The 27,033-nt window shown below is 38.3% G+C and overlaps 1 protein-coding gene across 6 annotated transcripts in view; it reads right to left on the reverse strand.

Moving 5' to 3' along the window:
- The window catches only part of CTBP1 (C-terminal binding protein 1), a 247,935-nt gene that overhangs the window by 168,743 nt on the left and 52,159 nt on the right, over positions 1-27,033 (reverse strand). For 4 of the 6 annotated variants that reach the window (XM_085314709.1, XM_085314707.1, XM_085314711.1 and 1 more), the window contains exon 2: positions 22,158-22,318. In XM_085314709.1, the coding sequence (XP_085170835.1) occupies positions 22,158-22,215 (58 nt within the window). In that variant the 5' untranslated portion in view covers positions 22,216-22,318. Of the gene's footprint in view, positions 1-22,157; positions 22,319-27,033 lie in introns of those variants that run through there. The other 2 variants (XM_085314710.1, XM_085314712.1) reach the window with 1 other exon arrangement.

A 27,033-nucleotide genomic window follows, 5' to 3' on the forward strand; every position in this document is an offset into this window, starting at 1 on the left:
GTAGGCTTATGCAAAAACACACAACTTCTATTTTTTCCTCAACGCACTTGGTGAAACATGCACAATTAAAAATGTATTGCTTTTAAAGAGCATTGCTTTAAGCACTCCAGAAATTAATTTTCTCTATGTTAAAAGTACAGCATGGTTAGTCAATAGGCCAAGCAAGATGCTACATACTACTAAAGCACTCTGATGCAAGCATCATGAAAAAACAGGAATTATGAAGAAACCTTTATTATGAAGAAACAGCAAAGTATCTAATAGGGTATCTTTCAAGAACAACTGCTCTCCCACATTAACTTCAAATTCCAAAGAAGTTGAATTGCACAAAGTCATTCCTCAGCTCGGATCTTTCCTAGTTCTTACTTAAATCACCTAAGCTAGATGCCTCACTCAAGGTAGTAGTCTAGGTTCCCTTTATACTTGATTGGAAAATACAGAAACTTCCAAGTCATGTCATCTCAAGTAAAAACTGAATCACCTTCTAGACTGCTTCTCTCCTCSCACTGATTAAAAAGGGAGAGGAAGCTAAGTTAATTTTGGCTTTTCATGTAGGTGCCAAGGCAAGTGTAATAATCAAAGTTCAAGCCCAAAATAAAGAGTTCATAAAACAAACAGCCTACAATAAATTTGTCAAACACACTTCCATATGTAAATGGATCAAAGAGTCAAAAGGTACCTCCCATCCCCCGCTCATTAAATTTTGATGTCCTATCTGAAACTGCCAACAGTATTATCAACAGCTACCGACAGTAGTGGCAAAGTGTTTAGTCTTGGAAATACTGACATTAAACAGCATCTTGACAAAAACTAAAATTCTGTTACAATATAGTCAATATTTATACAACGTGAGGTGGTTACATTACAATAAATCAGGTAGCTTTTTCTGTTGAATTTATGGGTCGGGTGGTTCTCTTATGTAGGCATGTTTGTTTTGATTTCTTTGACTCAGGTTCAACAAAACATTTCCTTATATCCCGCAGATATTTGGGCAATGCCAAAAAAAAGTCATAAAGTTGTATCAGCTTCATTTTATGCATCTTCACATTTCTCTTTACTTCTCAGAGTGACATTAAAGCTTCAACTAGAAATGCCATGAGTTTAACAAATATTTCCCCAGATCTTCCCCCCCTCTACTTATCAGTGCTTTAGAAAGATGTCATTCTGCCAAAAAAAACATATATTAACATAGTAGCACACTGTGCAGACTACAGATGTTTCCTGCAGGTTGTATATGTTTAGGAACATAAAGATGACATGAGCTGGAACTGAAACCATCCGTTCTGGGACCAATAAACTGTTCTAAAAATGACACATCATCCACAGTTTATAGATGCCTGTTAGCCAATAGTTTCATCACAGTCCTTATTCTACAAGACAATATGATCCTCAGTTCAATGCAATTTGTTGGTAACTACATTTTTAATAAATCTAATCCTAATGAAGCCGTATCTCTATTATCTAAATGYACAGCTGTTAGAAAGACCACTAAGTACTGGATGCAGTCCACACCTGAGAAATTAATTCTAGGCATTCATTCCCAAACACGTTAGAAATGGTGTTACCTTGGAGAATTCAAGTAATGTGGTTCCCAAATAACTAAAGCAATAAAATCAAGAGTACTTTTACTATTTGTTTAGTAATAGTACTTGACAACCATAGAGCACTGTAACAATAAACTAAAACCCACTTATATTTTTATTACCCTTGCTTCAAAAGAAATAGAAAATGCCACTGGTAAAATTCTTGTAGGAAATAGTCATAAGTTTCATCATTTTATTGCTATAGTTCATAATCAACATTACGGTCATAAAATTGGTGATGCAATATCTAGATGAAAGGACAATCACCTACACTAAGAGAGCCAATTAAGAACTTTCTGAACTGCTGTATGCTGCCAACATAYAGGAAATCAGTCAGAAACAAAACAGTGATTTCCATTTAAAAACTCCTGAGGATAAAAGAATCCGTCCTTTATGCATGATAAAATCTAGTGACACAGCAAAATATTGCTGCTGCAGTGTCCTCAAGGTATGCCCTTCGTAGAGTCCTGCGCTGCTTGCTCAAAAGTGCTGCAATAATCCATTAGGCAAAAATCATTTACATGCACAAAAACAGCTCAAGTGCTGAATCATGAAGCAAGCATACAATAATTACATTTTATAGCTTTTTATCTTGATAATGGTATTACTTTCTTTCAAATTTTCCTCTGTAAATAAGTTTCAATTATTCCTTAATAGAGATAGTTACTTGGAGAGCCAAATTATTAAATACTAAGTAGTAAGTAGTGATATTCTGCATAGTACTTTTTTTTTTTTTGGGGGGGGGGGGGGGGGGGGGGTTAAGATCTATAGGCTCTTCACCTTGCTGGAAAACCAATGAGCTAAGGCTCACAGGGTAGAAGTATTATCCTCATTTCACACCTAAGGAAACAAATACAGTGCTAAGTTACTTCCACAGGGACTCTAAGCATGGCTGATTAAGCCTTGTTCAGGTCTCCTGTATCTTTAACCACATACCACACCACTTTTTGTTATAGTTGTTAAATACATTATTCACCTGCTGTGCATTACCATAGGTACCTGATACACGGAGGCTCTTTTTTTTTAATCCATTTTTTAGGTTACCCATTTCTTTTTTCTTTAAGCACTTGTGCAATTCTGAACTAGAAGAAAAAAATGAATTTAACAGTCTCAAAAATTAAAAGCCGTATTTATTAAAACACCTATAAAATATATATCTGAAGGTGTGAAATGTACTGTACTGACAGGCCCAATAGGAAAGTACTAGAAGTGCACTGCAGCACGTGCCTGATGTCCTAGACGTTCACCGTCTGGGTTGCATACACTGATACACGGCAAAGGGCAGTGTTACTTAACTTTTGACTCTAAATAACATTATAAAAGGAAGCCTCAAAGAAAGGAGAAAGGCTCTCCAAAGTTTTGAGTTTCTACAACGAAAGAAGAAACGTCTTCAATCAAGGGTATGAGAATAGCTTACAACAGGTTCAGACCAATGGTCCATCTTTTTCAGTATCCCGATTCCAGCAGTGGGGAAAACGAACAAACAAACAACAAAAAAAAAAAAAACGCAGTACAAATGCGACCAAAGGGCAAGACTGGCAGTTCTCCTCCAGAACCTCTCCCTGCCTCCAACAATTTGCAATTCGTGAAGTGTGGGAATCAGAAGCATTTTAACAAACCCAGGGGTTTTTCTTCCACAAACGTAACCACGCACTTTTTCTGCCCTCATGAAAGTTCGGTAACCTGCAATATCCTGCAGTAAGGAGTTGCATAATTTACCAGGTTTGTGAAGAAATCCTTTCCACACCTACGTGGCACAATTTCATCTGATGCCCCCTGGTTACTGTACCGGGAACGGAAATAGAAAGATTTGTAAGGATAACAGGCTACGGGTTTCAGACTCATTACCAGAAAGCTGGAGCGCTGGTTTATAACCTAGGGCTGGGGAGAATATTTTATCTGCTACCATTACATTAAAGTAGGTCAAAACGTGCTTCTCTATTCCCAGAAAGGGACTTGGTGCTCAGACTACCGGTAGCGTAGACCACAACGCTGACTCAGGTACTCGAAGCACAGCTCACCAAGATTTTTCCAGTGAGAAACGCTACTGCTGCCAGCCTCTTGCTAGGTGGATCCACACAGAGACAATGGAGAGAACTGGGGTCTTCAGCCACGTTCTGCTCCCTGAAGACATCTACGGTCAGCTGCACCGTCCTCCTCACCTACCGCCCTGGTCTTCACTGGATACAACATGGAGCTTCKGCACTTGAGAAGGGCAACCTTCAAACCAAACAGCCTGGGCGTGCATAACTCAATTCTCTTACTAGTTCTCATCTTGAAGCTACATCAGCTTTTTAAAATTCTGCTATCCTCATATTTCTAATATTTAATTCTGGTTTTGCTCACTTGGCTTGTAGCAAACTCTGAAGAGGCTAGAGTAAGTGGGCAGAGATTCAGGTTATAGGCTCCAGTTGCCAGATCAATATTATGTCAGCAATCCATGATTTCATTAAAACACCATGAACCTTGCCTGTATCTCTTGAAGCCTGACTTTAATATTTTTCTTCCTTCTTATTTTGAAATATAGCTAAAAAAATTAGAAGAGATCTTTCAAGAAAATTACTGGGCTAGAGAAAATACCTACAAGCAGATTACAAATAATCTAATCATCTAATTTATGTCTTATCTCACACTCACTTACTACACAAATCACTTTAAGTTATTCTGAAGGTACCATGGTATATCCACAGCYACCTTATTAAAAATTCTATAATTCCAATGAACATCTGCCTCTACCACTTCTCAGTTGAATAATGCTGAATTCAGTGAATGACACACCCAGCTCTATCATACTTTCCTGAATTCTCTTGCACTTTATTTTCAACCAGTTTAAGGCTTTTGGGAAGAGATGTTGTTATTTTGCTTTAAAAAAAAAGAAAAAAAAAGAGAAAAAAAGAAACATACCACCCTGAGGGATTCTAAGTTTTGCAAAAACCAACTACTAAAATGTTCCATCCAGCACACATTAAATGCTTCTACCAAGATATGCTAATCTTACACATTAATGGAACATCTTCAAATAGCGTTTCTACCTTAAAATAACTTTACTAACTGCTGAAACTGCCAGTCTAGATATACTTTTTCTTCTGTAACAGCCATGCTGATAACATCATCTATCAATATGCATCTTAAATAAACCTAGTATTAGACATCTCTAGCTTACTGTTACCTTCTAGTAGAGATCGAATAAATAGTAGCTGTGCTTGAAAGTACTTGACTCAAAGGTCTCTCATTTCAATCATAAGATTGAAAACAATGTCAGAATTTATCTTGTTSTCTTTTAATGATCAGTAGATGAATTTTTATTAAAAAAGTAACTCTTCTGATACTTCATTTATATCAAAATTATTTCTATTTTCTCATTCCAAAATCCTTTAACACTACTAGAAAAACAAAATGTAATAAAAATGTAATTGGTAAAATACCATAAAACGCCAAAACATCACAGACCTAACAATAGGCAGAACAACGTAGTCTTGTTCTGGATGATTAGGCAGAATAACCAGATATTACAGCCGATTAACATTAAAAATTATACTACAAATGTTAAGAATGTGATGATAACTTGAACTTGCCTTTATTGACAATTTTAACATTTTTTTTCCTGTCTTTGCCTTTCAGAGTTAGGGAATGCCTACACGAATCACTTCTCCAGAATTTTTCAGTTTTACATACATTTGGTTAAAATCTGAAGTTTTAGCAGTTTACTGCCAAAAGTGTTAAGTAAACACACAAAGTCTTTATTAAAAGACAATTTCGGTTTGTAAGAGAGGTGAAATCTGCTCCATGCTTCAACTACATTTGAAAACAATAAAAAAAAAAAACCCTACTCTCCCATACTACAGAAGGAAAGCAAGAMGTTTCCAGCAGCCTTTTAAGTTAATTACTGTTAATCAATAAGTGAACTTATTAGATAGGATGCAAATGCAGTTCAACTGTAACACCAAATTATAATAAATAAGATTTTCAAACAAAAATTTGCCTCTGCTTCTATGAAGTGTTGCTAAATCTTCAATTTCTCTACTTCATCAAAAAACTTCTGACTTACAAAAGTGACATAAAAGGGAGAGGAATTCCAGGAACTAAGGTCCAAACTTTGACAAAACAAGCACTGCAATGTTTACACAGGACAACATGAATTAACAACAAAAGAGAATAGGYACAAACTGCATCCAGATCAAAAAAACCTTGCAAGCAAAGCAACAAAAGAGCAAAATAGACGTATCAGCTCTAGAAGCAAATTAGAGGTCACCACAACTCCAAGAATAAGGAAACAGGTGGCAGGATTACTATAACCACATGTTTATACAAGTCTTTYAAATAAGTATCTGATATTTAGTCACGTTTTAAAATGGCTCATATTGTTTATGTATATTCACATAGATTTACTTATCTTTACTGTGAATATTCTTCATCTCCAATAAAATTCAACCCTAAAGATAGAAGCTATAACTGTGTTAATCTAGAAAGCTACTTTTATAAGAACACAGGCTGAGCCAGTACACCTAAAACATGATGCAAGAAACTGTTTTTCACAAAGCATATCATGATACCAGGAGCACTTCATAAAACGGATGTTTCAAAGGGATTCCTCAGGGCAAATCATGGTCCAAGAAGCCTGATCACAAAAATAACGAGTGTATGAAGAGATAACATACTTGTGACAAGATTGATTAAAGTATCCAAACAAATTCTACGAGTTATCTTAAGAAACAAAGTAGAAACAGCAAAAATCAAGAGTAGTGCTGTACAACAACACAGCATTTCATAAATTATGAAAGTCTTAAAAWGTGTTTTGAAGGAAGTAGAACTATTGAAAATACGTACTCCAAAATATTATGTTCCCTTAATTATTACTATTAATAAATAGAAACATTTCCTAGTAAATCAAATATGGCTAAATGATTTGACTAGAATGAGCTAAAGAACACATTTTTTTTCCTTTGGATTGTACCTTCCTGTCTAAAAATCTTCTGTTCAATTATATCAACACAAAAAGTTGCATGTACCTTGTTTAAAAGAGCACTCTAAAACCACGCATAGAGTTAGGTATTTATTTGGAACAACTCACTGGACCAGCCCGTATCTAGTAAATATGTCTTGTAATTAAATGATTACATCATGTCAAGAAGATACAAGTCAATCACCCTTCTGGACCACTTAGTTAATTGGAGAGGACCAAACGTTATAACAGACGAGCCACTGGCACACCCAGTACCACTGATGTGGAACTCCGGGATGTATTTCTACTACAAAAGGAGTAATCCACAAGGTGGTGGCAGCAGCACTCTCCATGTATAAATCAGAAGACTAAAATTTGTTGTTAGAAAGTATATGCCCATAGCATGGGTTTTTCCTCAAGTTAATCATTTATGGATGGAACAACAGATGGGATAATCTACCATATTAAGTGCCTAAAATTGCTAGCTCTTGGAAACATAAACCCATGTCAGTAAGGATAGTTGTTTCAGAATATTGTTTAACTTTTTCCCAGCTAGATCATGTCAATACCATTCTTTGCAAAAAACTGTAAGTCTTCATCTAAAAGGACTATAAATGAGCATTCAGTAAAGMGTTTAATAAATTTTGAAACACTTTTTTCAACTATGAAAACCTATGCTTTTAGGAACATATGTACAGGTGCTTCTGTTGATAAAAAATAATGTGATAAAATCAAAGTAAACRAAATTCAGTTGAACATTAAATTTCTTTTTTAATTAATGATAATTGATTCCTAGTGGAAATTTATTTGCATGTTACCAAAATGAATATATCCTAAAGAGTATTTTAAAAACATTAGAAAACAAGGAATAAACTAAAAGTGGTTTGAGTGCCTCATTAGAAAAGGAAACAACCAAAAAGAAACAGGAAAATGATACTTAGAATTACAGAGAATATGGGAAGAGGCAGCCTATAAAAGACATTTAGTTGCAAGACCCCRATCTCCTCTTTCATTATCACCAGATCACCATTGCCTTCATTCCCCTTGGTGTACCAAGGCCTTCAAAGAGTTGCTCTGAGGTTTTCTCCACCTGCTCAAACTCTTCCAGTATGCAACCACATATTTGTTGATTAGTGTAATCACAACGAACCTATCAAACAACCACTGGATGAAAGGAAATAACTGACAAAAAAAAAAAAAAAAAAAAGGCTGCATTTGATGTTTCAGCGTTGGAATGCACTCCCTTTTTCTTTTGTGTAATAACATCTTGGACAAGATGCAAAGCGCATCTAGCCTTATGACATTTTGAGAAGTTTCACAAGCTGACACTTGAAAATTAAACAGGAAAGGCTCTTATAAACATTAAGATTATATTAACAAGCATTTCAGGATTCCAGTTAAGGATTATGACCCAGGAGAGTTCAAAACAAGCTAGTCCCTACTTCAAAAACATCACAACTTAATTTTATTAAGATATAACTAAGAGATAAAGAAAGAATGAGGAAAACATGTGGGTCTGGAGGTAAATTATGCTGTTTTGATAAATACTTTATCAARTATCAACTTTGTTATGAGACGGGAGGGTGAGGGAGGCAAGAACAGACTGTGACAGGGGCCCTTACCTTGTAGAAAAGAAAGTCTACAGGTTTAGCATCTACTCACAAAACCCTCAAAAAAAAAATCCTAGAAATGAGGAAGAGAAGCTTAAGTTTCCCTTCCCAAGTTACAGCCCTCATTCCTGAGCTCAAGTCGTGCTCAGCTTTCCCCTTCTTTTTGGTGCAATTAATCARTCTTGTGTTATCTGGAACGTAGCTGTCAACCACAAAGACGGGAATGAAGAAAAACCCTGGGAAAATAATAATAATAAAAAGATGATTACCCTACTGTCCAGTAGCAAGGGCCTTCACTTCTGAGAGCCACTGACTACTGAAATGTCTTCAGATTGATCTCAAGCTCCCCCACTTCACAGGCAAGCTCTTACCTCCCAGAAAAGCTACTCTTCGCTGCAGTGCCACTTCGCAGGAACAACCTGAGACTGCCTGGACTGGAGAGAGAACAGGTGACCCAAGCCCAGCAATGGAAGGCACCTCCTTGGCCAAGGGATGACCAGGCTGMACTTCTTGTTTATGTATTTAACAACTGTTCACCTTTCAGTCAGATTTTCAAAGGAAACCAGGCTTATGTATTTGTGTCTTTCCATCCACCTGTCAGGGCCCTCCTTAATTAAACCCTTAACTCACTAGCTAATTTCAACCAAAAGCTACCAGTAGTCTCAAAGAGAATTATGTACCTTAAAGTTTCATTAAGAGAAAAAAAAAAATTTTTTTAAAGCATCCAGATAAGAAAAAAGACTCAGATCAGAGGCACCACTTTGGGAAAGGCTGTGCTGGTTCAGCAGAAATCCCCCTTCTCATGAGCATGACACTTCTATGTGAGAGAAGTTTGGAAAGATGAGATTGCACATGAATTTCTTGAATAAAACATCATCATGCCTGCCATAGAATCATAGAAACAGTAAGGTTGGAAGGGACCTCTGGAGATCATCTAGTCCAACCYCCCTGCTCAGCAGGGTCACCTACAGCATGGTAGACAGGGTTGTATCCAGGTGGGCCTTGAACATCTCCAGAGAAGGAGACTCCACAACCTCTCTGGGCAACCTGTTCCAGGGCTCCGTCACTCTCATAGGGAAGAAATTCCMCCTCACGGTCAGGCAGAACTTCCTGTGCTTCAGTTTCTGCCCACAAGAGCACATTGCTGGCTCATGKTCAACTTGTCATCCACCAGCACTCCCAGGTCCTTCTCTGCAAAGCTGCTCTCCACAAGGTCAGCCCCCAGCTTGTACTGGTGCCTMGGGTTATTTCTCCCTASRTGCAGGACCCTGCACTTCCCTTCTTGAACCTCAGGAGGTTCCTCTCTGCCCAACTCTCCAGCCTGTCCAGGACTCTCTGAATGGCAGCACAGCCCTCAGCTGTGTCAGCCACTCCTCCCAGCYTGGYATCATCAGCARACTTSCTGAGGAGGCACTCYGTCCCCTCATCCAGGTCATTGATGAAGAAGTTGAACAGGATGGGAGCCAGTACTGACCCCTGGSGGAYGCCACTAGCCACRGGCCTCCAACTAGACTCCACGCCACTGATGATGACCCTCCGAGCTCTGCCTTTCAGCCAGCTCTCAATCCACCTCACTGTCTACTCGTCTAACCCACACTTCCTGAGCTTCTCTAGGAGGATGTTAGGGGAGACGGTCTCAAAAGCCCTCCTGAAGTCAAGGTACACAACGTCCACTGCTCCCCCCTCATCTACCCAGCCACTCATTCCATCAGAGAAGGCTATCAGAGTGGTGAAGCAGAATTCCCTCTTGGTGAATCCATGCTGGCTACTCCTGATCACCTTCTTCTCCTCCACATGTCTGGAGATGACATCCAGGATGAGCTGCTCCATCACCTTTCCAGGGATGGAGGTGARGCTGAYSGGCCTGTAGTTGCCTGGGTCCTCCTCCTTGACCTTCTTGAAGACTGGAGTGACAYTGGCTTTCTTCCAGTCCTCAGGCACCTCTCCAGTTYTCCAGGACCTTTCAAAGATGAYGGAGAGCRGCCTGGCAACAACATCTGCCAGCTCCCTCAGTACCCATGGATGCATCCCATCTGGGCCCACAGATATGTGTATGTCCAGCCTGCCCAGAAKGTCTCTAATCCTATCCTCCTCAACCAAAGGAAAGTCTTCCCTTCTCTGGACTTTCTCCCTCACGTCCAGGCTATGGGATTCAGGGAGGCTGCCCTTAACAGTGAAGACTGAAGCAAAGGCGGCATTCAGTAACTCTGCCTTCTCCGTATCCCTTGTCACCAGGGCCCCYGCCCCATTCAGSAGYRGGCCCACATTTTCCCTAGTCCTCCTCTTGCTGCTGATGTATTTGAAGAAGCCCTTCCTGTTGTCCTTGACATCCCTTGCCAGACTCAATTCCAGCTGGGCCTTAGMCTTCCTCGCCGCATCTCTACATGCTCTGACTGCATTCCTACAATTCTTCCAGGTAGCCTGTCCCCTCTTCCACAGTCTGTGTATTTTCTTCTTCTGTCTGAATTTGGCCARGAGCTCYTTGCTCACCCATGCAGGTCTCCTGCCCCTTTTGCTGCACKTCTTACTCATAGGGATGCACTGCTCTTGAGCTTGGAGGAAGTGATGTTTGGATACTAGCCAGCTCTCCTGGACCCCCATTCCTTTTAGGGCCTTAACCCATGAGATTCCACCAAGTAGGTCTCTGAAGAGCCCAGAGTCTGCTCTCCTGAAGTCCATGTTTCCACAAACCTGGCTCCAGCTGACATGCGCTGTATGTTCTCACAGGCGGCCTACTCGGTATGCRTCTGTCTGTCTCCTCTGAAAGGGGYGATTTTGTTTGAGGATCCTGCACTACCTTAGGCACAAAAAGCATCCTTAACTCTTCAGCCTTGAAAGAGGAGAGAAGATCTCAAAGCTCAGAGGGAACTTAAATATCATCCCTAAAGTAAACATGGATTCAGGGTCCTAGTGATTTGAGATGGGCTTTGAAGTACCCAGACACCCACATTCCACACAACTCCCCACTTTAGGTATCTATATCCTTTTGGAGATCTGGCCTGAAACATGTTGCTAGGCTGCCAAGAACTGCCAGGCAACAAATCACAGCATGCACATCTAAGTCCTGTTTACAATGGAACATATTGAGCATGTTTTGTTGTTAAATAATCAATAATCTGCACTGCCACAATGAAGTGATCGTGAATGTGATCATATTTTTTTCCCCCAAAACTGTAAATCATTATTATAGCCCATTCAAAGTAAAACTTACACCATTCTCCAGTCTGGTATAAAATCAAATTAATTTCAATATTAATGAACAAAGCCACTCACATCACACAACATGTAATTAAAATTCCTACTACTCCTTTCTGAGCTCCTTCTATTCATTGCCCCACCAAATTATTAAAACAAAGCAGTTACTATGGCAACTAATTCACTCCCTGTATTATTATATTGTTTCTACACATCACAGCCGAGTCATTCTGACTTACGTGCCCTAAATTCCATCTTGAAATTCTAAACTTTTGCGTTGTTTGTCAGGAAAGCCTTGTACAATCTACGCATTCATGCGGATACGGAGAGYTGGAGCGCAGCTGCTTTTGTTTATTGCGAGAAGTAACTGTTACTAAATTATTTGAGTTTGATAAATGGATAGCGCTCACACGCGAGCGCGGAGCGGCGCTCCGGGAACAAGCACGGGAGTTCGTGGAGCGCTACACAGAAGCAGGCAAACATGACCATCTGCAGGTTAGATAAACTAACGCAACAACAAAAAGTGAATGGCAGATGTTGTGGAAACTCAGCAGCACCTGCCCAAGTGGTACTCGATACCCAGAAAACACATGGGTATGACTGATTCAAATATCAAGGGGAAAAAAAAAAGAAATAGAAGAGAAAAAAAAAAATGATAAAACTGCCTGGAAAACAAGGTTTAGTAGCATTTAATAAGACTATTTCCTTAAATGCACACACCTTGAAAAACATTTATCATACTTAATTAATGCTTATAATTATTCTTACTTATTAACAGAAATCTTGGTTTATTTGTATGTGCATGTCATCATCTAATACATTAAGAAACTTTCCAAAAAATACTGATCAAGAGTCAAGAGTCTTCTCTCATCCCCTTTTGCTGTTTGTTCTACTACTGTCTATAAATTGTATTGGTTATTTTGCTGCATCCTCAGTTAACTCGTGGGACAAAAGGGTTGAAAATTCACTACAAAAGATAGTACTATGAAGTAAAAAGCATCTGAAAAMGGGAAACCTGAGTAATCTTGAAAAAAAAAATAATTTCTGGCTTGGTGAGGGGAGAAACACATTTCTACTCAAAGTCACAAGCAATTTAAAGTAAATTTAATTGCCAAAGGAAGGAAAGGAGGAAGGAATCTTCTTGTTTAAGAACCTAAGAACTGAAGTTACTACAGGATAAAAAAAAAAAAAAAAAAAGAAAAAGTACTACACAGCTCCTGATCTCTAGTAGCACCAATGGGCACGCTTTTACCTGCTGCAAATGCAAGGTGCTTCAGGTGACCACAGCCTTGTTTCTAAAAGGGATTCCAAGACTATTACAGCCTGCTCTTATTTACATCACAGCAACACTGAAAGTCTCCAACTGATTGTTTTCCATAAAAGAAAAAAAGAATGGCCATAAAAGCAGAGAAGCAATTTTTTTCTAACCTCTTGCCTGACTTCAAAAGAGCTAAAAATAAAATACAGGTTTCTCGACTCCAAAGCTAATGATGGGTCCATTAGATTGCAATGGCTCCTCTCTGAGGAGAGGAATCCCTAAGCTATTCTGGCAAAATCACCCTGGCAGAGCCTCCGTGGAGTTCTTGGTGGTTAAGGAGTGGCTTCAGCAGGCACCTTTCAAGCTCAGCACTACCCGAATAGAAGAAGATGTGGCCGATGCCTTCAGCAGAAGTCTGTCACCTGTTTTATTTTCTTGTTTGCAGCTGCATAATCACATACCCATCTTGACTGTGCTGCGGGAGAAAAAAATAAAGTAAAATCCTTGTTTTGCATCTCACACTGCACTTCTCTAAGGATGGGAACTGCCTGTATGAAAGCTGAACATATCTGCTTTAATTAGATGACTACTTAAATTTTTCAGTGTGTTTACCTAGGAGCTTAATCATCGTACAATTCTGTTATTCAGTTTTCCAGAGCAAAGTAATGTATAAATCTAGGGCTTCGAGAGCATCTTCCTTGACCCCAGGCAAAAATAAGTACATATAACTACCAAGTACTTGGACTTCCAGAGCTTTTGAAAGTTTTACTCATTTGCACTGTATAAAAGTAAAAAAATATCTAGTTCAAATGGCTTTTTTAAAAAAAATACTCCAAGATTACTCAGGAATTAGACAATCTTTGAACTGTCCCATTTTCTTAGATTGGCTCATTGTTCCATTACAAAAAATCACTTCACTCACCAGACCTAAAGATCAGAGTACGTTGATACAGAAGAGGAGCCAGGGCAGAGCACAGCTAGAAAATTATAGTCAGAATGGAAATCTGTTGCCTTTGAAGTCTTCCTTTAGGAGCTGAATAGCTCCTAAAATACGAATTTTGAATCTAACTGCAGGTGATAGCATCTTATCTGCCAGAAGAACTTTAAAAAAACAGTCATAATCAATATGGTCCCAGCATGTAACATCTTCAGTTGCCTCCTTAATTAGTCACCCACTTCAATTTCTTTCCAGGGAAGGAAGAAGAAGAAAAAGAAAATAAAGAGCATAAATTCCTTCTAAAAACCCTCYGTGTTTTGTTCTTTTTAGCTGGCATTACTGGGCTACACTGTCATGTTGTGTAAAGGAATTTTCAGTTATCATTTGTTGGCCTAAAACCCTGTAGAAGGGCCTGACTTTAGGTTGCCAAGGGTGCCTCACCTGAAACATAACGATGTACAGGAGAAGCAAATCTTCCCTGGGTTGACCCGCTACGCGGTGCACWCGGAGCACTGCACGGCTTCAGGAAATGGAGGAAGGTCCACTCAAAGTTGGAGACAAACTGAAGCCCTACTACACATTTGTTCTCCGTAAAATCAGCAAGGCCTGGAGAACAAAAAATGCCTCTATTGAGACCACACTAGAATGAAAGGTGTTTTCAAAGAGTGAAGAAAAAAAACTTCCACAGATGTCCAGCTCCACACATCAAAACAAGAAATTTTTGAAAAAGTGAATTCTCTTGCATAAAAAAAGACTTTTGTTTTCAGATTTCAGTATAATTAAGTATTACATTCTGGTTCAAATATATAGAATATTAAAAAAAAAAAAAGTCAAAGCCCTAAAAAAACTAGTTAAAAGCTTCAAAGCTATATCATGTTTGCTATATTTAAACAACACTGGGTTTGACATAAACATTAAATAACTCTATTTTGATTTTATCACAGCAGCAAGATTTAGTGCTATAGACACACAAGAGCTGAAGGTCTCCTGTTACTTGTTAAAAGCTAACAGTATTTTTTATATCAGTATACTAACAAAAATATAATTATACATTATACAAATAAAGTAAGTAATGCCGGACACCATAAACACACACTTTTCTTTAAATCATTCACAACTTAAATCAGTGACCTGAACATTTCAGCAAAACTAAAAATGCTCATTGACGTTTTCTCTGAAGGTTTTTTATGGTTTTATTSTTAAAAATGCTTTTCACTAAGCAGCTACTGGTTCAGCATTATTTAGGGCAAAATGGATTGTAAGTTGATTTTCTTTAYATACAACTTGCATTGCTACTAGTAATACCTTTGTAACATTGCAGCAGYTTAAGTATATGCAAATTCAAAAGCTATTTAGGTAGCACATAATGAATATTAAAAATACAAAATCAGGTTACAGTAGCAATCTAAAAGAATGCCCAAAACACCTTGCTCTGTGAAACAAGTACCAAATAATTAATAATAATCAAACATGAGCCTGTCCATAACCATTTCAGGTACAGCTGTAATGAGATAAAGGATGTTTTTGCACTGAGGGTAAAAATACCCTAAACATTCAGAAAGAGAACTTCCATTAATAGCACTAAGTGATAAACTACCTTGTTATAAGGCTACTYATAGTAACATCATTTTAATTTTGTTTCAAGGTTAGCTTATCTTAGTTTACCACTTTCAACATACTCTGTTCTTTGAAGACAACTATTAACAGATTAAATATTTTACTAACTCTATATTTCAAGCTCATAAAAATATTTTCAAAGTCCTGACAAGTGAAACAGAAAAACAGTGTCGAATTCTTCAAGAAAACCCTTAACGGAGTGCAACACGACGTATGCATTTTTGCTTTACAGAATCGCAGAATCAGTAAGGTTGGAAGGGACCTCTGGAGATCATCTAGTCCAACCTCCCTGCTCAGCAGGGTCACCTACAGCATGKTAGACAGGGTTGCATCCAGRYGGGCCTTGAACATCTCCAGAGAAGGAGACTCCACCACCTCTCTGGGCAACCTGKTCCAGTGCTCCGTCACTCTCAYAGGGAAGAAATTCCSCCTCACGGTCAGGCRGAACTTCCTGTGCTTCAAYTTCTGCCCRTTGCCTCTTGTCCTGTCAGATGGGACAACTGAAGAGAGTTTGTCCCCGTCCCCYTGACACCCTCCCTTCAGGTACTTGTACACATTGATCAGATCCCCCCTCAGTCTTCTCTTCCCCAGGCTGAAGAGGCCCAGCTCTCGCAGCCGTTCCTCATGGGGCAGATGCTCCATAGCTTTGTAGCCCTACGCTGGAMTCTCTCCAGTAGCTCCAGGTCTCTCTTGTCCTGGGGAGCCCAGACCTGGACACAGTACKSGAGATGAGGCCTCYCCAGGGCTGAGGAGAGGGGCAGGATCACCTCCCTCCACCTGCTGGCAACACTCTTCCCAAGGCACCCCAGGAGACCATCGGCCTGCCTGGCTACATGGGCACATTGCTGGCTCATGGTCAACTTGCTGTTCACCAGGTCAACCCCCAACAAGTCACACCTGAAAATAACGGGATAGTCGCACAATATTCTCTTGGGCTATTCATAGAAAACTCTGCTTGCTTGAACATCTTCATTAGTTGAAAGATCTGATGGCTACTGCTGCAGAAAGAAATTGCTTTTACTTGCTTTTACTACCCGATTCCTAATTTAATTTGTACTGGATTGTAGGGAGAAAAGGAATTTGTCTAGTTCAAAATCCTTTTTTAGTTGCTAACAACACTTCAGGTTAGAAAAGCACATTTTTGAAGGGTAATTAGCACTTTATGAAGGTTCAACTTTCACTTAGGAAACAACAAACAATAAACTATTAGGAATCTTTTAGCTCCCTCTGCTGCCCTAATCTTTCAATAAGTCTTTTTCTAAAGTCTGCCAAAAGGGCACCAAAAACTAAACGCTCCATTACTCTCTCTGTAAGAAAGGCAAGGCATATTTAACATGCCTAGTACTAATACCCTGTATACATAAAGAAAACTGTATATAGTACTACATGATTTACCAACTGAACATTTTATTACTCAATTTATTTCTCTCATATATGCAGCAAATAAGATAACTAGCAATATCTTCAAATTTGGAAGTCAATTAAGAAAATTGACAGCTAGTTTTTCAAATAACTTAATATTTACTATGGTCATTTAAGCAAAAGGAAATTAAAGTGCTCACCACCCTGAAACATTTATTCCTACTTCCTTTTATTTGCATAACTGATTATGCTCTACATACCCTGCCTCAGKAAAAAATTGTTTTTAAAATATGAAAGTATTAATTTATATGAGTTTAAAAACTCATTTTTTAAAACCCAAGCATTGCTAAAATATGCCATCTCACGCAATAACACACAAAAATTTGCTTTAACTCTTTATTTTCAAAACCAGAAGGAATCAAATCAGAGTTTCTGCAAGTCAGGTTCCACCAGTGGTCGAGAAATAATAACACTTGGTAACATTTTTCAGTTGTTGAGGAGCCAGGGTATTAAACACATACGAAAACCAGCAAGGAGAACGTGTTTTTCAAACTAAGTCAACTCTGTAATTCTAGATTTCTTTGCAAGTTTGGAAACAAGAAAATCCAATTCATACCTGCTTTTTTCTTCGCATTCCTCCTGAACCCAATGATGTGCCATATCAGCTGCAAAGTAAGATTCTTCTCATGAAATATAACACTATAGAGCACCACAAGCAAAAAAAAAAAAAAAAAGGATGCTTTATAAACACAGATAACCTTTGGTCCGCCTTCTGATAGGCAAGGGAAGTCTAGATCATGCCCTTGAAAAGAAACTATTCCTTTATCATGCACTTTTACTGTCCTTCAAAGAGCCTAACACTTGGTTATTTGCCAGTAACGGGACTTTCCCAAAGAAAGGCTGACCTTCATAAGAGCAAAAGATGAGAGATTTTATCTCAGATTTCRGAAACTCATCCCATTAATGTGCACTCTCTTTTCTAATTTATGCTCCTGATCAACACTTCCACTTTGCTTAGGTAATAAAGCAGTCCTGTTAACATAGCTAAGATACATTTTTACGGTTTCTTTGGGTAGTTTAAAGAGGAAGAGGCAACYCGTGCATAAAGAATAACCCTCAGACGCATGCCAATGCCTCACCAAAAGAGCAAAGGCTTGCAATAAGTACTGAGCGGCTCGGACGTGTGCAAGGATGCTCTTCTCTTCCTCAAACGCGGAGTAGGAAAACAGATGACCTCTGCCAGGGAGCATGTAGTGTCTTTACAGACTTGCTGAACTTATGTATCCTGCAGTGTTTCCTACAAACGTCACACAGAAAATGTTCTGGAAAGCAGCCTTTGGTTTCAAGCAAGCAAATGGAATAAATTCACTCTCGCAATTTTGYGGTTGCATTTCCAGCATCAAGTTGTAGTTGTTTAATCACTAATATCTGTGCAAGCAAACAAGAAAAGGATTTCTCCTCTTATACTTTTTTCTCCTTCTCCCTGCTCCACTGGTATCCATCAGCTCGTCCCTTCAAGCAGGGCGGCAGCAGAGCTAGCTTCCTAAAGCTTGCAAAYCAACTAGGAGCAGAGGCTGGCGGAGCACTGCACAGAATGGATAACATATTTAGAGAAAATTCACTCTGCTGCGGTMAAACCCATTCACAGAAAATTCAGAGAAAGTATAAGTTTCTTTACACTACAGCCACCCTCTATCRCCTTCCTATTTCATCTATTAACTCCCAGGAAATTCAACATCGCTTGCCAGCTCAGATACCCCCAAGGTAACTCCCAAGGAATGATCAGGATAACATACACATGTATAATTAAAAATCTGTAGAATATAAGCAAATATACAACATTGTTTACAGTTTTGTTACAATATAAAGTAAAACAATACATTAATTAGAGCTAAAAACTTTTATAAATGTCAAAAACATTTAGAATTTTTCAAATTATCTTGAAAATTAACACATTTTATTTTTTGCTCTATGACACTTCCAACTGTTCTGCCAAATGTATACTGCTATAATTATGCTTTGCAATCACCAGCTTCACCGGAGAGGGGGACAAAGAACAATATAATCAGTAACTAATTAATCTTTTGCACGCCTTGATACTATTCATCTTTGAGTGAAAAAATCCTAAAGTTATTTTATAAATTGCAAAGTAAATTTAAATATAGGCATCGCAGACCACGTAGAACCACATCTTTGTGCCTYGGTATAAATCCCAGCTACTGGTGGAAGTCAAAGAGCAGAATTTAACATGTGGCTTTTTCAAGGTATGGTTTTTAATTAATAAAATCTTATAAACTGCAACGAAGAAAGCACRTTTTTAACACTACGCTTTTGAGATGACACGCGCAAAGACATGGCAGGCTATTGAAATGAGCAAGAACGTATACTCGTAAAAAGCTTCAGGACTAAGAGCAAATATTTCATTTYGTATTTCAGAACCCACTGAGGGGAATCATAGGTACCTAAGAGAAAATTACTTACTCGGCTTCATTAAAAGAGAACTAATTGCTCCCACAGTAATAGAATCAGACCTTTTTTCCCCATTGAGCATTAACAGAAATTTAGTAGTAATATTGCYGTACTATCATTTATTCACAAGATAATAGTGAACCCAGTAACCCAGTGAACCCATTTGTTGCTTAATTTGCATGATTAATTACTATAAGCAAGTGTGCAAATTGCCTAAAGCCACAGGAAAGCGGTTCAACCCGGAGAGCATTTTTCACGCACAGTTACCGAACTTGCAGGAGCATTTGGGGCAATGCACCAGCGCTGCCGAGCAAGGCGTGCGCAACTCGGCGCGCGTGTTCGTAACTGTGAACGTATCGCTTCGAGAATCGGGCTCCCGTTTCTCTCCCACCTCCAGCAAARATTAATGAACTACTGTGTGTCACAACGAGCGTGACACGGGCATCTCTTTAGGGATACAGTAACGTATTAACGTCTGCTCATCACAAGCCTGCATGCTAAACAATTCATGAGAAAATGTTTAACAGCAATAAGTAGTAAATCTTTGTAACTTGTTCGAGTGGAAGTTGCAATAAAAAGTATAGTAAAAATAATTCTTTTGAGGAAAAAGGTTGAGAGAAAAAAAGCTATACAGGAGCTGATGAACAAAAAGTTGACAGAGAAGATGTACCAGTTTTTACAGCTATACATCTCTCAAAATTTCTTGAGCTTTGCATACATTATTCATATTTCAAAATACGTAACTTCTATATTGTTTTATGGAAGGTACGCATATCTSAGAACAATTCTGCATATTTAATTTTTAAATCTGAACAGGACTGTATGTAGAGAAAAGTCTTTTTAAAAACAACCAACCCTCCCAGTTCTTGTTCCACTGCATACATTACAAAGTGGCAGGGACAGTGATTTAAAAACAGCAGCCACAGATATGTTTACAAACCTCAAAGCATTTGGAAATTTGAGCAGACACACTCAAGAACAGAATACTGCTTGACATTTTAAAAAGAAAAATTGGATTTCTATAACTACAAAAAAAAAAAAAACTTTAACTGTTCTTTCATAATCATTTTTTCACCCACTTTCCCCTCACTGCTCATCTTCTACCCAAGCTGCTGAGCGTATTTTTCCAGTACAGCCATTTGATTAGCATGTGCTGAATTAGGAAGATGAGGTGAGTTTAAAAAAAAATAAATGCATTATTTTTCATCTGGATCAATCCCCTACGCTGCATGGCTGCACAGATTTGACCACTGCGATGCAGTGAACAGCGCAGGGGTGGCAAAAACAAGCCACAGGAAAGGAGCTGATGGAACAGCGTCACTAAACGCTAACACACAGCCTGGGGGAAGCCACTACCTTAAACCGTCACGGGCGCTAATGGCCTGTCACCCCGTCCCTGCTGCCATTCCCTCCTGCACCATCATCAACTACTTTTTTCAAACCGTCCAGATGATCAACACAATAAGCCTAAAACGCAGCTGAGGTTCCTCAAAGCGAGCTGAGAGGATCTTCCAGCTGCTCGCTGCCACCCCAAGGGCCAGGTTCCTCCAGCCTCCCTCAGCCCTGACCCCCTGCCGACAGTCACCAATTCAGCTCACTAACAGCAAAAAATAAATAAATAAATAAATAAATAAATGACTTCTCCATCAAGATAACCTTTATTATTATTATTATTATTATTATTGAGGGGACAGACAGACACCCTGCAACGAGGACCTAAGACCTAAACCCTGAGGCCAAGGAGGAGCAGAGTGGGACCATGCCTTACAGCAACAGTTCACTGCTAGGTCATGTCCAGCCGATGCTATTGCAGAGCTGCAGGAAAAGAGGGGCATCCTTCCTTCCTCAGCAGCAAATCTTTTTTTTGCACAGGGATTAGTCTTCAGTGAGATGATTCAACCAACCACTAGTCCAATGGACCAGAAGTGACAGAAAGGAACAGTTGGATCAGGCAAGTGGTGGAGTGAGGGAGGGCCTGGCCACTTTTTAGTAGAGACTTAGTTGGATTAATCATCTAARGCAGATGTGAAACTGCACCCTTGGCCACATTCATGAAAGTCTTTCTCTGGCAATGCCAGGGTAAACTGTCCCAGCATCTCGCATTCGCTCTCTCAAACTTCAATACAGCTTTTTGTCAGCTTAATAGTGACCCAGACTGAGGAACATATCTAAAGAGAAAATAATGCATCCAAAAGGTTCATTTTTGATGCAGATCATTTTCTTSACTATCTCATTATATGGATATACTAATAGTACTGGAATGTACAGAGGGGGAAAAGAAATTGGACAGAAATAAGCTGCCAAGAACTGCTCRCACTAACACAATTCCTAGAAAAAGATCTAAAAACTAAGGCCTAGGAGCAAGTGTTTCAACTGGAGTTTACTACTTCAGTATCAGACATGATGAAAAGATCATGTGTCCAAAAACCTGTTTGCTTTTCACAGTTATATCAAAACTAGTAAAGAAGTTGTATATTCCCCTACAAATCTTGCCTTTTAAGGAGTAGTTAACTTTTTAATACAAAAATTCAYACAGTCCTAATCATTCATGCATATTTTTAAAATAAAACATTATACCTTATCCCTCCACCTATTTTCATGTCAAATGAAAAAGAAAATGGATGCAGAGTGTCAGGAATCAATAACTCARTCACTTATGGTTCAAGATAAAATGACTGACCCAATCGATTGCAGCTCTTCCACTAGAAATCAGGCTACTTTTAATAATACCTATTAAAGTTTAGGGGGTTTCTGGTTGGGTTTTTGTTTTCTATTTCCTTACAAGGATCAGATACAGTGTCTTAAATCAATCTCTACGAAGTAAATGAAGCTTAGGGACAGATTCTGGAGAGCATTACCTGGCCTTCTGATCCTTTTGCAGTTGGTGTTCTATCAGGAAGAACAACTGCGATCTTTCGCAACATTTGGGTACAGCGTTGTAAAACACCAAGCTGAAAGCACACTCACTTTTTATTTGTACATTAGAGTTCAAGCACTAGTTGCTTTATTTGACTAGATCCGTTTTCCTCTAAAATGGCATCTGTGAACAGTTAATAACCTCAACAGGAATTACGACTCAATTAAAAATAAACATAATGACAAAAAAATGGTTTCAGTCTCTAGAAATATCATTAATCCATGAAGTTAATTAATGCAATAAAAATTATAAATTGAAGCATCTAACCTTCAAATATACGATCCAGACGCTGCCGCTTCACTTTGTGTTTGTCCATTAGAGACATAAGAGAGGAAGCTCAAAGAACGTCTCCGCACAGTTTGGTGATGGACTTCTCAAGTCAGTCACAACTCAGAAATATCTACTTTTTTCTCTAAACTTATTTTCACCTGTGAATAAAAGGAAAAACTTCTTAACTTCAAAATACAGATCTCCCACTTTATTCCAGAATTGACAATCTCTATACAATTTAAACGAATGAGAAAATATACAAAGTTCTTAAACATACTAGGTAACTTGGTGTTACCTAGTATGGTAACCTTGGTRGTACCTTGCCTCTGCCTCCTAAAACATGGAGAGATGCAAAGCGTACAGCACAGCTCACAACACCCAGGACAAGAAACGCTCGCAAAGGCAGCTGCTGTTTTCTGCCTTTAGACTCTCAAATACTTTCCCCTTCCTTTCCTTGAGCACCCAGCCAAGGCAGGTAAGTTATTTTTGCTTACCTCGCTCAGGCACAGGGACACGATTCCCATACGGTGCCAGAAAAATAACTATCTGGAATGATACTACATGCACACATTCGCATCCTAACGCTTGCGGCAGTTGACTAAACACTCTTCTCATTCTTAACTTTTAAGCTTTCAGCAATAAAATAAATCATGATACGGACAAATTTAAGGAAGAGTTCCAGGGGCAGATAACAGAGGAAATCATSCCAGTGACAACGCAGAATGCCAACATCCGTATCACCTAAATGGCATTTAAAGCAGCTTGATGCATGACAAGGCAGGCTCTTTGGCAGCAAGTACAGCCAAGCACTTTTCAAATACTGTGCAACTGGGCAAGACAGCGTAAGGGTATTTGCAACAAGCCATCCGTGTTTGCACCAAATCACTGAGAAGTAGGAAGGGCGGGGAGAAGGGAAGAGAAGGATGAAAAACATCTAAAACATCTGTAACATCTAACAGCAAATCTAACCAACACAGTAGATTGTATGAAATGCACATGAGCAAGTAAATCAGCGATCGCTAAGTATATAGCGCCTTTAAAAAGCATCAGAGCACCGCTTTTATTCTCCTTTAAACATCTGACAAACTTTCAGAACCGAGCTCGCAAAACACTATACTACAATCACAGTGCACGTTAAAACAAGCCGAATAATCAACTTCCCCGTTTCTTTTTATTACTGCCCAAAAGGTTTCAACATCAGCAGACAGCATTAGATGGCTTTACAAATGATTGAACATAGTAATCTGCTCGTTTCTTTGTAGCTTATGAAGATTGATGTACATGGAGTGAAACGGTCAAGTAAAATACTTGGAATATCAAGAATTACACATTTGCATTAAAACGGGTATCTTTATCAGCACTCCTCAGCACATTTGGAGTTCAAAAAACTCCTTTTTGTGTGTTTATTTTCATTTAAAAAACGCAGACAATGTGCAAYAGTCATCAAGATTTTACTTTATTACTTCATTCGACCTCCTCCTCCTGTTCACATTCCTTCCACCTCTTTTTCTTCATCCCCAAATTTGAGATTCTTATGTGGTTTTGAATAATGCTTGATTCAAACTTAATGCAACATTCCACCATAAACAGGAGGAAAAAACGATGAAGAATGAAACCCGTTTCTCCCTTTTTAAACAAAGAAAAAGGCAGCTGCCATTTTCAAAATTTTCAATTAGATTTCCCAACGTTGATTATTGTTTCAATATACAATATTCTTCAATAACGGATGTGGCCCTGTTGCAAGATTACATGAGCATTACACCAAATCTAACATAAAACCTTAAAACCTCTTTTCAAACCTTAAAATCTAGCCATAGTTACCTGCCTTTCTTTAACCAGCACCCCCAACTTGCATGTAAGATCAATCCTAAATTTATGTTTATTTTCTTGTCACTTTTATTTATAACCTAATTCTTCAACAGTCACATGCAAAAATCTAGAGGATAAGAAACAGAAACTAGAATATACTGAACATTTAAATTGCCGGTCTTAGTTTAAGGTTTTATGGCTTATTTAACAAGCCATGTTGTAGAAATATATAAGCCTGCTGTCCTCCTTGCACTGTTTTGTTTATTCATTCAAAGATTTTTCCACTGTAGTCACTCTACGTACGAAGCTGGATGACAGCTTTAAAAAACAGACCATCTGCAACTATTGACCTACCACTGAAAGTGTCACCAGATGTTTTCTATCTGTCTACAGTAGCTCCAAAAAAACCCACATAAATCACTTTTTTTTTTCCTTTTAAACATTCTTTAAAATATTGACTCCTTTGTTTTTATTCATGGCAAGTTGTCATAAGTTTCAGAAAACATTTCTAAGCAAAAATTAAATTAACATGTTAACGTAGTTCTAATTTTAACCCAAATACAGCTTTATTATACTTTATGTTCCAACACAAAGAGAACATGATGATATGGGAAGCATTTCCCAGCAAAACAAAAGCCTTATAATTATGGGAGCATTAGTTACTGCAATTACTAAACTACAACATGAATAATTGTATTTGAGAAATTCACTAAAAATACAAGCACATTGCCCAATGAATTACGAATCAGAACACAAAATATCAAACAGTATTTAAGAGCAGACAGTTCAATGTTTTAAGATAAAGTGAGAATCTAAACGATTTAAGGAAATACACTGCTTATTGTACATCAAGTGGTTGCTACAAAGCCATTCGAGATACCTTCAACATACAGAACCCTTTTGGGAAGGATATTTTTTAGATTAAAATATGTTGTTGGTAGAGAACATTAAGAGCTTTTAATTCAATTTTAACAAGTGATTCCAGTTTGGAACATTGTTTTTTAATAAGACATGGCTCTGGGTATTGCAATCCAGCGCATTTAGCTCTTTATTGAGCAGACGTTTACTCTAAGACTTCAAGAAAAAGAGAAAAATATCTCCATTCAACATTATCATATGGCAGTGGCCAAATCCTACATGCTAAAATAGGAACGATAATTAAGAAAACAATTTTGAATTCAGTTTTCAAAGAAAGTAACACTTGTAATGAATTAAAGGATAAATGTAAGCTGCGAGTGAGATTTCAAAGGAAGGTCCATTCAAAGCCCATGATCTTTTCTCTAGTGAAAGAGGATGAAAAGGAAGCAAATGCTAACAAATACACAATATTAAAAAAAGTGGCTAATTATGTAATTATATTCATATTTATAGATAGAGACAAACTCCAAATTACTGGGACAGAAAGCCCATCAAMCACTAAAGGCTGCAGTGTAGTAGTGCAGGACCATTTCTTTCTCATCAGTCTAATGGGAGAATTTTATGCAGAACAGATCACACTTACAGTACATCTGAACAGCTGGTGAAAGCCTACACCGATCAGAGAAATTCTACACTCCATCAGATATAACCACTGATTAGACAGGCCACCCACAAAAGTATTTTGAGTGTCAGCTCTTCTGCACATAGACTTTTACCTATACAACTAGAAAAGACAAAATACCAATCGCTACCTCTGCCTCGTTGTTATCACCTTCCTCTACATGAAAGGCCACCCAAGCAAGATCATGAAGAGTAAGATAATCAAAGCATAAAAACATTTCACAATAGACCGGTAAATCACTAACACATGAGGCCATGAAGCTTCGTGTTACCTTTGGGAACCTCAATTTTCATCTGTCTAATATATGCTGCTTAGTTTGAAGCTACACAAAGGTACTGCAAATTTTTTATTTCTACTATCRACTTTCAAAAGGTATAAAATTAGAACATTGTAAGAAAAACTGTCTGTGAGTTTATAGTCCATATTCCATTATCATTTGTTTTTGATGACTTCAAAAATTACAACACGTTACCAAGAGAACCCACACCAACACATTCTTTGCTGCTCYCTCCTCCCAATTGTTTTAAATTATTTTATCAACAAACTCTCTATTTCCTGTGACTTCTGACAAGCCTGGAAAGGGCCATTCTGTGCAGCCCTGGAAACAATAAGTAAATATAATGAAAATGTTGTTACTCTTGTTACAAATTATTTAAATAATTTGGCAGTAGTTCTTCATTTCAGGCAGCAAACAGACTCCTAAGATAACAAAGGCCAACCCTACCTAACACATCGTGGGAGAACACCTGAGGTGCTGCAGCAGGGCGTTTTTTTTTTTTTTTTTTTTGCTACTACAACAATTAGTATAGGACCAGTCAATTAGTATAGGACCAGTGTTGCAACTGCATTCCCATATGTTAAAACCACATCTCATCTGTACAAAAATCTTTTTTTTTTTTTTTTTAAATGAGACGTTTCAATATCCATAATCAGTGAAATGATCAGAAGGACTCACAGGCTGGACACCATCTTCATGGCTGGAAATCAGATGTTAGCAGCAACGGAGATATTCCATGCCCCAACCGGTTCTCCAGCTTGTTCAGTTAAAAAAARATGGATCAAACGTGTCCAAATTCAAACATCACATTCTGGAATTTTGAAATCCATTTTAYGATAAAATACCCCAGTCTGAAGTTTTGCAGCACAGCATTTGTTCTTAGACTTATTTCATGATGCTACCTTCTGTGGAGACACCGAGACTTCTACTGAAATTTACTGCAGAATAAAGCCATCACATCACTTATATTGTACTGAAAATCTCTTGCAAAGGTTTAAAATTCCTTTTAAAAAAGTGTGGCACAATGAACAAAACAAGGGATTAATTGCCAGAAAAGTTTAAAATCAGACTTTCTGTGAAAAACTGGAGGGAAGTAATTCCATCTTGGCTTATAAAAATTAATATTGAATGAAGAAGAAAATACATATACTGGCCTGTCAGATAATTTGTCTTGCCATTAYATATGATTAAGCCACTTTGCCTTACCATTAGATGTCAGTACAGTCTAAGAGAAGCTGTATAGGGAG

Source organism: Rhea americana, unplaced genomic scaffold (assembly GCF_003343005.1).
Source record: "Rhea americana isolate MKP2758 unplaced genomic scaffold, rheAme1 scaffold_41, whole genome shotgun sequence".
Taxonomy (NCBI): Eukaryota; Metazoa; Chordata; class Aves; order Rheiformes; family Rheidae; genus Rhea; species Rhea americana.